This window comes from Leptonychotes weddellii, chromosome 10 (genome assembly GCF_054177405.1).
Source record: "Leptonychotes weddellii isolate Sample4059 chromosome 10, ASM5417740v2, whole genome shotgun sequence".
Lineage (NCBI taxonomy): Eukaryota > Metazoa > Chordata > Mammalia > Carnivora > Phocidae > Leptonychotes > Leptonychotes weddellii.
The window spans coordinates 64027429-64043338 of record NC_138378.1 but is presented as its reverse complement, the minus strand read 5'-3'; the positions used below and the strand labels follow the sequence as shown (position 1 = coordinate 64043338).

General features: G+C 32.8%; 1 protein-coding gene across 2 annotated transcripts in view; it reads left to right on the top strand.

Moving 5' to 3' along the window:
- The window catches only part of PPP4R3B (protein phosphatase 4 regulatory subunit 3B), a 63630-nt gene that overhangs the window by 41227 nt on the left and 6493 nt on the right, over window positions 1-15910 (top strand). Inside the window, exons 8-15 of one of the 2 annotated variants that reach the window (XM_006736100.3) lie at window positions 790-921; window positions 2250-2352; window positions 4690-4731; window positions 6309-6467; window positions 9745-9914; window positions 12216-12355; window positions 12771-12934; window positions 14342-14535. In XM_006736100.3, coding sequence (XP_006736163.2) covers window positions 790-921; window positions 2250-2352; window positions 4690-4731; window positions 6309-6467; window positions 9745-9914; window positions 12216-12355; window positions 12771-12934; window positions 14342-14535 — 1104 coding nt within the window. Of the gene's footprint in view, window positions 1-789; window positions 922-2249; window positions 2353-4689; window positions 4732-6308; window positions 6468-9744; window positions 9915-12215; window positions 12356-12749; window positions 12935-14341; window positions 14536-15910 lie in introns of both variants that reach the window. The other variant, XM_006736099.3, reaches the window with a different exon arrangement.

The window sequence follows — 15910 nt, the reverse complement described above, 5'->3', positions numbered from 1 at the left end:
CTTTTTTTTAAGTGCTTTATTACTGAAGATTTATTTTTATTACTTTACAGAATTCTCCCAATTTAAGAAATTTATCTTCATTCCATGCAGTTCCCTTATTTCATCTCCTTCAGTTACTACCTTCCTTCCCCCAACAATAAACATATTCTCAAATCACCAGAGTTGATGTCAAAACTTTTTTCTTTGACATGAGCAATCACTTTGTACTGTACTTCAGTTTCCAAGATTTCTTAAAAATACAGGCAAAAGGCAAATTTTGTATCTGCAAGCTGCTTTGTAGTTTCTTAGTTAAGACCCAAAAGCATGCAACCTAATGCAAATCTCTGTGGCATTAGATTATTATGTAACACGGTGTGCACCCACTTGCCTCCTGTGGAGAGTTGTATACTGGGTTTTCTCACTTTTTTGCTAGAAAGGATTTTCTCATTTGAAGCTCAGATAATCTGTGTTTTAGGGTCAGATGATGTGTGATCTTCCTTATTCAGTCAACTTCTAAATTCTTACCTGAGGCTGAAACCTAGAATGAGAATCTGTTAGAATCTCCAGTGAACAAGAATCACTGGTAAATGATTTTGTTTTCCACTTCCCTACATTAATGTTGCAGCTGTAGGGTGCTCTGCTTTTTTTAGTGGGCTTTTTCACTCTAGTGTGTTTATAGAACTTTGAAAAATACTAGAAACATGAAAGTTTAACTAAGTTCATTTATTCTTTGGTTCTGATTTTGTTCTTTCAGCTGGTATATTTGTCTTATATCCAAACCAGTTCTAATGGAAATGCATTTTCTTTCAGGATATCCTTCTCATTAATGTAGTGATTGAACAAATGATCTGTGATACTGATCCTGAGCTAGGAGGTGCTGTTCAGTTAATGGGACTTCTTCGTACTCTAATTGATCCAGAGAACATGCTGGCTACAACTAATGTAAGAAATTATTCTGAGATAAAAATGTTTTGGTCTAGTCAGTTTTAGAGGATTTAATATATAATAAATTATGTATAAATATATAAATTATATGTAAATATAAAATCTTTTTAAATTTGTACAATTATTTATTTATTTATTTTAAAGATTATATTTATTTATTTGACAGAGAGAGACACAGCGAGAGAGGGAACACAAGCAGGGGGAGTGGGAGAGGGAGAAGCAGGCTTCCCACTGAGCAGGGAGCCCAATGCGGAGCTCGATCCCAGGACCCTGGGATCATGACCTGAGCTGAAGGCAGACACTTAACGACTGAGCCACCCAGGCACCCCGTAAATTTGTACAATTTTTTAAAATAATAAATACTTGAGTATTTGTACACTTCGTATCCAAGTAGCTGTGGTGTTCCTGTAGCAGTTTATTTGTGGCAAAATACAAGATTGTAATCTGCGAAAATCTTAGTAAAAAGTGTTAGCATTTCTATTTATGGCCCTTGGCCTCATTCTGTTAACTTCTTAAAAATTAATACACAACAGGATGCATATATGTAACACTGCTGAAATGTAAACAGTAAAAATAGCTAAGATGGTAAATTTTATAAAGTTACATGTTCTTTAATCATAATGAAAAAAATTAATACGTACTGAATGATCTCAACTGCATAGTAGGAGAAGTCATTCAGAAAGACTTATAGAAGTATTCCAAAATATTAATAATTGTCTCAAAATGCTGGGATACTTTTTCTTTATAAACTCTCATATTTAAAGAAGAATATGTATGTTGTTTTTAAATCATTACTTGTTTTTTCGAGACCATTGTATAAAAAATAGTGGCCAAAAAAAGGGACTGTTTTCCAAATTTCCAAATAATAAATTTTTAAAATTTAAAAAATAGATCTAAATTCTATCCTGTTTCAGATGACTTGATAAATCATTCTGGTGTGTTTTCATATTTGACTATGCTATGAATGGAGTTTCAGATTTGAATATGTGTGGATATGAACTTTCAGATTTTCAGCAGTTAAGTTGCTCCTCTCACATTGCTTGATAGATTCTTCATTGCATTTCAGGTCACAAGCATATTAGAAAAAAGGTTCTTCTGAATAATTTTCTTCAGAAAAATTTTTTATACTTGTTTTCATTTTAATTTAGTAATATGAAATAGACTTGATTTTTCAGTTCTGCAGAAATACGATTAAGGTGAATATAACTAGTTTTTTGGTGCTTTCATGATATCTTGAAGTATCTGTTGTATATGACCTGCATTAATTCTTAAAGATATTTTATTAATTAAAAGATAAAATATTTTTTTAATTCTGTATGTTTCAGAAAACTGAAAAAAGTGAATTTCTAAATTTCTTCTACAACCATTGTATGCATGTTCTCACAGCACCGCTTTTGACCAATACTTCAGAAGACAAGTGTGAAAAGGGTAGGGTGTCTTACTTATCTGCTTATGATTTCCATTTTTAAAGAGTGAAATAAGTAGTATAATAGGCTGTCTACTCAGTGCTTTATTTGACAGGGAAATTACTACTGAAAAATTTAAACTGCAGTATAAAATCATGATTTCCCTTTTTTCAGAGGGACTATGTTAGAGAATGATACAGAAAATGTAGCAAAAAGTATTACACCTTGAAGAAGAGAAATATAAACACTTTAACAGAAGGCGATTATTCTCAAAGCTGTTAATTACCTAGAGGGGGTAAGAGTAAACAGTATATTACCTACATTAGAAAATCCAAGGGAACCATCATTTTGGAGAATAATTTGGCAATATAGTACAAGCTCTTTAATTTCACAACATAAGGATCAGAAGTTGATGGGTTAATCAAAAAAGTTGGTTAAAGCAGAGAATAGTTTAAAAAAATAAACTCTGTAAACATTCTAAATGCTAACTCATTTGCTGATATTTTTTATAAGGGCAAGCCTTTTTTTTTTTTAATGTATTTTTTTATTGTATTTCCATGTCATCTTTCATGCATAAACTACAGTCATAATTCATCAGCTCCAGCTTCTGGTTTTACTGATTTTCTAGACTGTATTCAGCTTAGCCATAGATAACTACATTTTTATGATATTTCATCAGTCTGTGATGTTTAAAGTATGTAATCATACTGCCAAAAATAATTAGTGTAAACAAAGGACTTTTTGATAAGCATACAACTCAACTGGTGAAATGAGAAATGGGCAGGATGGGGGGATTTTATCTCTGAGAGTGTTGGTTAATCTGATGAGTCATTTTAAAAGGGAGTCAATTAAAGAGAATGCTTACTAAACTAATTAAGTTGTAAAAATGGGCACACCTTACATAATACCATCAATTCAATTTCCGAGCATATCCTAGGGGACATTTATGCATATGCATGACAGGTACAAGAATGTATAAGAAAATAAAGAACAGGTGATATATTCATACAATGGAATACTATATAGCAGTTAAAACAACTGAATTTTAATCTGTCAGCTAACTAGTTCTTGAAAATATAAAGTTGGGTAAAAAAGCATTTGGCAGAATGTTTTCATACAAAATGGTTTCATTTGTATAAATTAAAATAAATGCATTTTTAATCTTTATTTTAAAATAAAACACTTTCAGCGTACAGAAATATTTAGATAATTGTATAACAGACACCCATATATTTCCTGTTGACTTTATCAAAACTAATTGCCCTATCTTTTTTTCAAATATTTTTGAAAAGAAAATACAGATATTGTTAGTTTCCTGTGCACCGCTTCACATTCTCACTTCACCCCCATCTCTCAAGGAATGCTGAATTTGAAGTTTATCACCCCATGTCTGTTTATATTATTATGACAAGTGTAATGTATTATTTTTCATATTTCCAAGCTTGATATGAATTGATTTCTGTTGTACACATTATTCTGCATTTTTTTTTGCCCTTACTCAATGCGTTTTTAAAATCTATCCATATTGATACCTGGAGTTCTTATTTATTTTTAAATCTTGCATAATATTCTCTATGAGTATGTTATAATTTAGCCATCCTGCTTTTAATGTACATTTAAGTTTCTAGTTTTTGCTATTACACACAATGCTGCAATAGACATTTGTATTTTTCCCTATGCAAATGTGCTCTGAAATATGTGCCTAAAATTCAGAACTTACAATGTCCTACTTATTTTTTTAAAACTTCAAGGCATAAATTATCATTGTTAACGTGTTATTCTGGAGTTTAAGAAATTCCTATATAGAAAGAGACATATCCTAATTGTTGGGGGATGACTAAGAAATAAAAGAAAATGTGCCTTCTCTGGTTGTAACCTCACTTTTTTATCACAATATTTATTGTCTTTTAACAATTCCTCATCTGCACCGAATTCTGTAAAGGACTGCAGATACAGGTATAATATTTGACTGAAACAACTATTTTTTTAATTGAAGTTTAGTTGACACATGATGCTAACTTCAGTGGACAGCATAGTAGTTCGACAAGTCTATACATTAAGCTCTGCTCACCACAAGCGTAGCTACCATCTGTCACCCTATAATGCTGTTACAGTACCACTGACTATATGCCCTATGCCGTACCTTTTATCCCTGTGACCATACATTCCATAACTGGAATCCTGTGTCTCCCTTCATCCATTTTGCCCATTCCTTCACCCCCCTCACAACTAATTCTTAACGGTTATTATGCAGGTAAAATGAGATTACGACCAAAGACATCCTTTGTATGTTGTAAAGGACTAGGAAAATGTTAAATAATTATTACTGAAGTAACTGACTTTAACTTTTTTTTATTAGATAATATAGTTGGATCTAACAAAAACAGCACGATTTGCCCTGGTAAGTATAAATTTTTATTTTATGAACTAATATAAATTGTAAGCTTTTTTTGCTCAGAGTATAATGCATTTATTTATACAAGGCTAGGAAAGGCATTTTTTTTTTTTAATTTACCTTTTTCCTCTGTTGTAAAGAAAAACATTTCATTTTCTCTAATATAAAAAATGGAAAACTGGTTGGAATTTTGTTTTTGTTTTTTACTGTAAATTTAGAGCTAGTTTTCTGATTTTTTTTTTGAAAAGACATCTGAAAGTTGAGGATTTTAGTTCATTATTTTTGAAACCTAGTAACTAAGGCCTTAGTGTTAGTGTTCGTGACAGCATTATGCTTAGGTATTATTTATGAATCTGAGTGTAAGCACTGTTGCTTCTACTTGGAACATGCATACCAGGTATGGGCCTGGGAATATAGAAAATATGCTCTGTGCACCTAGCATCCTGTCTTTTCTACCAGGTTCATCAATGGTCTAGGAGAGCCAGTTTCAAATGAGGAGACTGACATTCAGAGATTGGATTAGTTAGAGATATAATGATTAGTTTCATGTCCTAATTTGAGAAAGTGAAAACAAGACATTTAATTAAGACTGTAGATCATTGTTACAAAATCTTTTGTGAATAAAATTAGGGAACTGAGGGATTAAGAGAGTTTATTTTTTTTAATGGTGAGGGACTAGTTCAAATAAATACCAGAACTATATTTTGTATTTTTCATGGCTTTTCTGTTATCAAAAGAATGCTGATTTATTCCCGATAGCATCAGAGTTCCACAAAATAGTCATGTGTGTAATCTTCTTGAAAAATAAAATAGTTGGACTAGATTTATTCTGTAAAGCTGTGATTCCAAAATTTCCTCACAGTTTAATATTTCTTGCCTAAAACTTTTAATAGATGTCAGTAATTATTGACAGAAGCCCTTTGACATACATTGAATTTTGATGTTCAGGAACCAATTTGAAGTCATTTCATTAATGTATACACCAAGGCCTCTTGAGGGAAGAAAAGGTAGTTTATTTTAGTAGGCCTTTCATGGGTATTACACTTTGATGTTAAAAAGGTTATTGGTAAAAAATCTCAATGTAATATTTTTCACTTTATATTCAAATAGCCAAAAATGTCCTTTCCTTAAAGATGTCTTTAAAGAAAGCATATTAATTTTTCTTGGGAAATTTTGTTGTACAATGTTAGGCAAAAAGCTTGAGGTATTTACTGTTTACTGTGGACCCTTTAATAGGTTCATTAATATTAATAATGAAAGCAGCACATACTAAGGAAATATTACTAAGAAGATCTCAGTGCAATGAGGGTTTTCTTACCATGTTTGTAGATTTTTATTTAGGCTTTTTTCCCTCTTAACACTAATAAATATTTTATACAAGAGCCTTAGAAAGTATCCATTTAATCAATAAAACTGAATAGTATTACAGAGTCTGCTAATGAAAAAGTAAAAATCTGTAGCTTTAATTGATATAAAATGAGGAAGAAATACAATTTTACTTTTGCTCTAAAATATGGGACATAAAATTTATTCTCTTTATTTAGGTGAATTACAGTATTTTCATGTGATGACTTTTTTTGTAGATAATTATCAAACAGCACAGCTGCTTGCCTTAATTTTAGAACTACTCACATTTTGTGTGGAACATCACACATATCACATAAAAAACTATATTATGAACAAGGACTTGCTAAGAAGAGTCTTGGTCCTGATGAATTCAAAGCACACTTTCCTGGCCTTGTGTAAGTAACAATTTAAAAAGAACATTCTTGTAAAGTATTTTAAGGAACAGTCGATAGAGATAAAACCTGAAGTTACCCATGTGAATTGATTTATTTTTTAGCAGTATATATGCCATCAAAGAGATGATTATGAGAAGTACTAATCTTTTGTTTTCTTTTATTTAAAGGGCAAGAGGAATAGGTCATGGTGCTTCCCACCCACATATTACTCACATTTAGATTGAATTAGTTTAACTGTTGTGATAAAATACCACGTACGATGACGACATTTCACTAATAGAACAAGTCCTGCTGTCTTTCACATCTGCTTCATCAAACTGTCATTTATAGTGACTTTTTTTATACCTTTGAGATATGGGCCTTCAAACGTTTTTGTGTAATTTGGGTTATTTATTGAACTTATAAAATAACTTATGAGTAGTCCCCCTCAGTATACCACTTGGACCAACAATGATCAAACTTAAATGCCAGTAGTTGTGTCAGTGTTGATTTTTGGCAAACTGTTAAGTTTCCTTTCCTCTTCATAATTTTACCTGCAAATAGAGATAAAGTAACCTCCTTCACCCTCCAAATAAAAAGAGCTTTGTGTGTTTTTTCTGAGCATAAAAATTACGGTTAAAATTGAAACATTTAACATATAGAGAAAAGATTAATCTCCCAACTCCTTTTATTTTTAAGGCCTTAAAAGTAGCTACCATTAACTCCGTGCACAATTTTTCCTATTCCTTTTTCCACAGCCGTACAAATTTATATAAAAATTCACACACTTTACAGGTTTTTTTGTTTTATTTTTATAAAAACAGGATCATATTAACATGTTTCTCAGCTTTTTAGTATTACTCTAGGTGATCGAATATGGTCTCAACTAAATTTTTTTACTAAATGTAGCTGAGTCACACTTGATGGAGTGGCTCTTCCACAATTTATTCTGCTGTTCTGTAGTGCACAGATAATGGATTGTTCGGGTATTTTGCCCCTCCAAATAACACTGTAGTAAATAGTTTAGTATATAAATCTTTTAAGTACTGGTTTCTCTATTTCCATAGTATGGATTCCCAATAATGATAATGCCAGGACAAAATGTTTATATAGTTTTAATGTATCCTTTTAAATTTGAGTTTCACATACAGCCTCCAGATTACTTTCCCAAAAGATTGAAGCACTTGACACTCTTGCAGCACTGTGTTACTGATTCCTAAAATGTTATGAAGAGGATGATGGAAAATGTGGTATTCCATTTATGTTTTAATTTACATTTTCCTTGGCAGTATATTTTCCTGTTTTTTAGGGCTTTTGAATTTTATCTGTTGTGAATTGCCTATTATCTTTTTCTTAGAGCTCTTTTTATATTAGAGATATTAATTTATCACATTTTTGGGAAAAAATGTCACAGTCTCTTTTGTCTTTTGCATTTGCCTTTATAGTATTTTTTAAATATATAACAGTTTTAAGATTCTCTATGATGAAAAGTATGTCTCTTTTCCTTTTATGAGTTTTGGGGTTTTTGTCTTGCTTAGGAACATCTCCTATGTCCTAAGATTATACAAATAAAATACTCTCCTCAATTTACTTCTAATATTTTTATTATTTCATTTTTTACTTATATATGTAATACATTTGAAGTTTGTTTTTATATGTGGTTTGGAGGGTCTTGCTTTGTTTTCTTCCAGATGGAGAGCAAGTTGTACCAATCCCCTTATTAAATAAACTATATTTTTCTTACTGAATTAAAATTTCTCTGGTTATATAGTAAATTGATATATATATCTTGTGTCTTGTTTCTGAACTATTATTTCTATTTCTAATCTATTGTTTTATTAGATGAGATAAATAGGAAACTTTATTCTTAGGCCACTGTAGCCTCTCTCGTAAAGTTTAATATCTGCTAAGTCCCTGCTCGCTTTTCCTTTTCATAATTTTCTTGGTTCTTGGACATTTGTTCTTCTATAATAACTTAAAAACAATTTTATCCAGTTCATCATGACCAGACTATGTTAGATTTTTATATTAATTTTGGAAGGATTGATGTTCTCATGATAGGTATTCCTATCTGGCTTTCTGTAAATAGTTCTTTTGGATGACTGCAGAGTAGTCCTGTTTGTGTGGATATATCATAACTGAACAAATCTCTAGTATTTAAATGTTTACATTGCTTCAAGATTTCCATCATTTTAAGTAGTGCAGTTGTAACTATATCATATCATTCACCCATTCAGCAGCAGTGTATTAGAGTATCTACTTGCACACATACTCAGTCTTTTTAATCTTAAATAACTGTTTCTTGTCCTGCTACAAAAAGAGGTGATGTTGTAAGTCTAGCACTTCTCTTCACACTTGTTTTTGGTTTTTTTCTTCACACTTGTTTAGTGTTACAGCTATCATACATTTATACCTTATGTGGCCTATTTCAGTTTTATTCTCAGATAATATTTGGAACCTCTTTTGACAGGCACAACTTCTTTTAATGACTTGCCTCTGAATAGCGGGTTGAAATGGGAGACATTTCTTTTCAGTATTTAAAATATGAAAAGCCACATTATACTGCTTGTTACTCTATTGTTCTTTTACAAATACAGTCTGATCTGCCACAGTTCATGTTTCCCAAAGGCAAAAGAGCTCATAAGCAATTGGTAAAAAAGGACTAAGACGTGTAGGGTTAAAATGTATGTTATAATATATAGGTAGTGTCGGTTCACAGATGATTTTTCCAAGGCCAAGAGACCGGAAATAGTGGGAGTGGAACTATAGCCTTGAAAAAGTAAAAGACCTTCAGCTCTCCTGTTAAGCGGGCGGCAGGAACCCCTTCGGCTTTATTTTCAGAAAATCAAAAAGAAGTACCTCCCTCCAGAGCTCTCCCCAATGAAAGGGGAGGCAGCCTGGGCAGGTTGCAGCACTCCCGTGCCCACCTTCACGACAGACAGCCCTGCGCTGGTTCTGAGCTGCCATCACTACGTCTGCATGTCTGCCTGCGCTGCTCGGAGTACTGCCAGCATTGACTCGCTGGTTACTGGGGGGGGTTAATCTTGACACCATGGAGCTACCTGCCTGGGTACTTCATCTCCCAAGTACCAGTTATTGGGGGTTTTTGCCAGCTCTGGCTACATGAGTTACTCAGATTTGAGCGGTCTTTCCCTAACTCTGTTTTTCCTCAAAACCCAATTATTTTTAGTGCACAGTTTTTATTTTAGAATATATACATTGCTTTATGTAAAAATACCTGTATAATAATTGTTATTAATGAGATTACTGATTTGTTCCCTGTATTATTTTTAATTAGGTGCTCTTCGTTTTATGAGGCGGATAATTGGCCTTAAAGATGAATTTTATAATCGTTACATTACGAAGGGAAATCTTTTTGAGCCAGTTATAAATGCTCTTCTGGATAATGGAACTCGGTACAATCTGTTGAATTCAGCTGTTATTGAGTTATTTGAATTTATAAGAGTGGTAAGTTTATGCTAAAGGATTCTTAGTAAAATAAAATAATTATATGTTTAGTGATGTTAATATTTTAAATTGTGAAATTTAGCATAGTGTTTTAACCCATGTTTACTCTGTATTATTCTCAGTTCCATTTTTATTGGCCAGATGTTTCAGGATTATATTTGGCATATGTAGACATTTTGGTCAAGTATATGCCATTCTTGAGATATCTATGATCTTTGTAGGGGTAGTGATAAGTAGGAAGGTTGAAAATAATTACTTTGGTAACTGAATAGAAGATGCATAAAAGGTAGGCTATTATCATGGAATTTTAAGTTGAAGAGACCAGGAAATTAGGCAGACCGCTCCAGCTGCCTTATTTTATAGATGAGGGGCTTCAGACACCCAAAGTAAGTGATTTATTCTAGAGCGTCCATTTGGTTAGGAGCACAGTCAGAGCTTGAAGATAGGTCGTAGCTCAGTTTTGGGCAACAGAAGATCTGTCATAAAAAGATCTGGAGAGGGCGCCTCGGTGGCTCGGTTGGGCGACTGCCTTCGGCTCAGGTCATGATCCTGGAGTCCCGGGTCTGCTTCTCCCTCTGATCCTTTTCCCTCTCGTGCTCTCTGTCTCTCATTCTCTCTCTCTCAAATAAATAAATTAGAAAAAAAATCTTTAAAAAAAATAAAGATCTGGAGAGAACTCTATGTGAACAACACGGTTAAGATAGGTAACTGTAGAACCAGTACAATAAATTTACCCTCTCCCACACACTAAAATCATTCCACCAGGGGAAATGGCTACATGGTTAGAATTTGAAAAAAAAGTAAAGCTAGAAATTCATTCTCTGGTTTTGGCTGTTAAAAATCAGATTTCTGCTCATGACATGCTGTTCTCATGTAAAGATTATTTGGCTGACTGGATTACTTTTCTAGTAGTACTCACTTGGCAAGAGTATGGCTTTCAAAAGGATGAAAAGAATAGAAGTATTGTCTTTAGCCTTAGAAAAGAGGGAACATAGTTAACTACCTTACCAGGTATCTGAACCCTGTTCCACAATGCAGTGTTCTAATGAACCAGAGATTGACTTTTCTATTTTTTTTTCCTTAAAATTTTTGGTGAGAAACTGATAAAATGAGTTGTAGGGTTCATAACCCCATTCCTATGATTGAATTTGTTTTTCAGAAAATAATTTTGAGTGGTCGATAAATGTACATTGAATCCCAAAACTTAACTCATCTTTTTTTTTTTTTTTTTTTTTTTAAGATTTATTTATTTGAGAGAGGGAATACAAGTGGGGGCAGGGGCAGAGCAAGAGAATCTCAAGCAGACTCCCTGCTGTTGATCTCAGGACCCCAAGATCATGACCTGAGCCAAAACCAAGAGTCACCCAGGCACCCCAAAACTTAACTCATCTATTTGTTCAGTATACAGCACAGAACCGTTTTACCTGGGTTTCTAATGTTTCTTCTTTGCATATTATTTAATTGAGATTTCCAGAGAAACTAAAGACTTAAAATCCTCAAAAGAAGCAGATTATGGTGTATCTTTTAAAGAAGTGGCATGTATATTTCTTATTAATATTAAATTCCTGAATCACAACTTCAGTTATTATTAATAAGGAGCGTACTTCGTACCCAGGCATTTGCAATGATTATTTAGAATGGTTCATTTAGAATTTAAAAGAATTTAGAAGTTACTACTGTCAGTTTGTTTCACAAAAATTATACCATTGGAAGACTGTGGAAATAGGTGGAATTCTAGTTAATAGTTTATCAGATCTGTATATGTAATATAGTCAATGGAGTCTGTGTTTATTATTTAGGTAAGGCTTATCCCATTTTGATACGAGTTAAATAAGGAGTCATTAAGTAGCACCTAATATTTGTTAAAAATGTAATTTCAACATCTATGTGCCTTCTAACTAGCTCTGTGCTCTTCATCAGGTCATCCAACCTCTCAGATCTTCAATATTCCTTTTCTGTAAAATGGGGGTAATAAAACCTATTTCATAGACTTGTTAGGAGGATCAAGTGAAACTATATGTCAAAGCGCTTTTTAAATTGTAAAGTGCTATGTAGATGCAAAAAATAAACAGAAGACATAAACTAAATCTAGTTACTTTCAAATGTTTTGTAGCCCCCCAAAAGGGCTCCTTTTTTATTCCAAGTTTTCTCTGGAGGCCTGGCTCATGTGTAAAGAAACTAGGACATTTATTTTTGTAATGTGATTTTGAAAAACCTTTTTTGATCAGCTTTGGAACTATAAAAAAGTTCTTCTAACAGTCATTGAATTATATTTGAATTGTAAATTTTGTCCTTAAACAGGAAGATATCAAGTCTCTTACTGCACATATAGTTGAAAACTTTTATAAAGCACTTGAATCAATTGAATATGTTCAGACATTCAAAGGATTGAAGACTAAATATGAGCAAGAAAAAGACAGACAAAATCAGAAACTGAACAGGTATTGTTTAAATATATTGCATTTATAATCTATAAAATTACATCCAAAATTTTTTGTTTGGATCTGACATAGGAAATTTACCCAGGAGTATTCTGGGTACCATCATTAGATAGTACAGGGTTGTATAGAAGGGTAGGTTTTTTTCCCTACCCAGAATCTTTTATGTGAAAAATGACTGCTCCATATCATAACTCAAGATAAATTTTTAGTTTAATTTGCAATATTTTGGAGTGTTCTCTGGTTACATCTTGTATCACTGTTGAGGTGATTATGATGTAAATTATACGTAGTTAAAATTACTTTAGCTCCTCTTGGTTATACATATTTATTCTCAAACTTAATCTGGTCACAAACTTTAAATCATTACTCAGTGTTTGTGATATGTTTCTTACAGTGTACCATCTATATTGCGTAGTAACAGATTTCGCAGAGATGCAAAAGCCTTGGAGGAGGATGAAGAAATGTGGTTTAATGAAGATGAAGAGGAGGAAGGAAAAGCAGTTGTGGCACCAGTAGAAAAATCTAAGCCAGAAGATGATTTTCCAGATACTTATGAAAAATTTATGGAGAATAAAAAAGGTATTAAAATTTTGAACTTTTTAATAATGTATCATTTATTAGGTACAGAAATTATCAGTTGCTTGTGAAGGTTTGGTCATAGTATATAAAGCATGAAAGACATGAATTTTATAGTGAATCAGGACCTTTTAAAATTTCCACATCTTTTTCCAAATCTGGGAGTTATTTTCGTGTTTAAACTGTTTTTCTTGAAACTTGCCATTTTGTGATGCTCTTCATTTGCTGTTTAGAATTACACTGTCTACTCATACATTGCCTTTTATGAACAGTCTTGGATTTATTTCTGTACTGAAATCTCCAATAATACTAGAGACCATATAGATCCATAGAAACTTTCCAGAGCACTCTGCCTTTTATAGCTGTGAGGAAACTAAGCTCAAAGAAGTACCCTTGCTCTTTGAAATTTTAAAATCATTATAAAAATTTCATAAAGATACACTATCAAGAGAAGTAACATTTCCCATCTTTCAAATATGTTTAACTTGTTTAAAAACTGAGATCTTATCTTTCAAAAGAATTAATCACTTTAATTCTATGGCCTGAAAAACCACCATTATTGGAGTACTGTCCTGCATATATCATATAAATGTTTACCAAAAATTTACATTTTGAAAGGCAAAAGCATTTGTGATTTTGAATGAGATGTTCTAAAAGTATTTCTCCTTAGGTAGTGTTTCATTGATTTATTACATTTTTCCTGCAACTTTTGTTCCTAGCCTCACTCATTATGTACTTGTTAATGCTTGAAGTTTTATTTACGTCAGCCTGGCAGAGCAAATAGCCCATCAAAATGTCCTCTAAGGAATAGGTAACTTTTGGTAGCCTAATTCTTCTACCTTTATTCATTACAGGCACTGCCCTGTAAAAAGGGGCAGTGAGGCCGTACTTGAAGTACTGCATCCACTTAAGAATCATATACAAAAAAGTAGCAACCAGATATGAAAGGATAGTAGATACCTAAGTCATAAGAGAAACAGATAAAGGAACCTGGAATATTCAGGAAGTAAGAGACTGATAGACATGATCATGTCATTGTCTTTAGGCATTTGAAATACTAACTTATGGGAGAGATTATCAGGTCTATCAAGGACTATAGAAGTATAGGTTCAGTTCAGTGAAGGGAAGCTGCAGAGGGACAGTGGAAGAGTCAGACAGGTAATGAATCCTTGACACGCCCTAGGTAACAACAGTGTAGAATTCTGGTGTAGGATGACTGATTTTGGTATATGATTCTTAAGATCTTTTCTAATCCTGAGGTGTCTAAGATTCCAGCTAATTAAAGACTTAACCACTGTACACATCATGCTCTACTCTTAGCTCTTACGAAGCAAAGGCAGTGTTATTTTCACTTGCTTTGCTTTTAGGAATATTTACTGAAAAAGATTAAAAATTTTACTTTCACTTTAGCAAAAGAAAGTGAAGACAAGGAAAACCTTCCCAAAAGGACATCATCTAGTGGCTTCAAATTTACCTTCTCCCACTCTGCCAGTGCTGCTAATGGAACAAACAGTAAATCTGTAGTGGCTCAGACACCACCAGCAAGTTCTAATGGATCCTCTTCCAAAACTACAAACTTGGCCACATCAGTAGCAGCCACCAAGGTATGTGACATTATTCTATACACGAACTTTGCTTTTTCCATCTTTAAAATTATTTCATGTTTGCTAAAGAAAATTTGGATAATAATTTCAAAGAAGAAAGTTGTACACATTGTCATCAGAGAACATGACTGCTAATAACATTTGATTGATTCTTTAGGTGTATGGGTTTATCTGACATCTAATTGAGGTCTTTGTATAAACACAGTTTTGTATCCTGCTTTTATTTGTTAAAAAGAATTTTTCTGTGTTACTAAAACACTGTTGATGACTACAGAATTTCATTTTATTTAGCTGTATCATAGTATTTGTAAGTAACCTACCCAGTAATATTTTGGAGCACATACGTTGATTCCGATGTTTCATTGATAGTAGGACTACTGGTGGTGTTGCATTTTAAGTTACCTTTTTGAATTGATGAGTAGAAGAATATTTTCATACATATTGTCAAATACCTCCAGGAAGTTTCTACCAGTTTACATTACCATAAGCATTGTATGAGTGTGCTTGGCTCACTGCAGCTTTGCCAGTGCTGTTATAATTATTTTTAATCCTTGCCCATTAAGTAGTGGAGACAGTATAGATCTCATTCCCAGTTGTGTGTCCTTGTTAGTAGCAAGGTTGAATATTAGCCTTTTGAATTTGTATTCAATAATTCTTCTGCAAGTTGTCTTTTCATAGTCTTGCCTTTTTAAAATTGGGTTACATTTTTCTTAGTATGAATGAATCTTTAGTTATAAGGATATTAGCCTTTTGGTCATTTGCATAGCAAATGTATTTTCCATTTGGTTACTTTTTTATATAAACAAGTTTAAATTTTATTTTTTTTTAAAGATTTTGAGAGAGAACACGAGCAGGTGGGGAGAGGTGCAGAGGAAGAGGGAGAAGCTCCCCACTGAGCAGGGAGCCCAACACAGGGCTTCATCCCAGGACTCTGGGATCATGACCTAAGCCAAAGGCAGACACTTAACTGACTGAGCCGCCCAGGCACCCCTAAACAAGTTTAAATTTTATATAAAACTTTTTTCTTCCATTTATATTGTTATTATATGTAACCATCCTTTTCCCCAAAAAGGAGTGGCTTAAAATAAAAAGGCATAAATCTAAGACAACTGTTAATGTAAGGGTAGAAGGACAAGAGGACAGAAATGCCATAGTAGTAGAAAACCTAATCTGAAGGGATGCTTCTTGGTTTGAACACATAATACAATTTGAGTTTATTGTTTTACAAAAATGTAGTCTTTATTCAGTATTGTATTGAGGTAGGCTCTTGACTAAAGATCACAGAAGTAGCATTTTCAGTGAGATTCTACTGCTTTTGAAACTTTTTTAATTAGAAATTTTAAAATTAATTTTCACTTCTTTTTTTTTTTTTTAA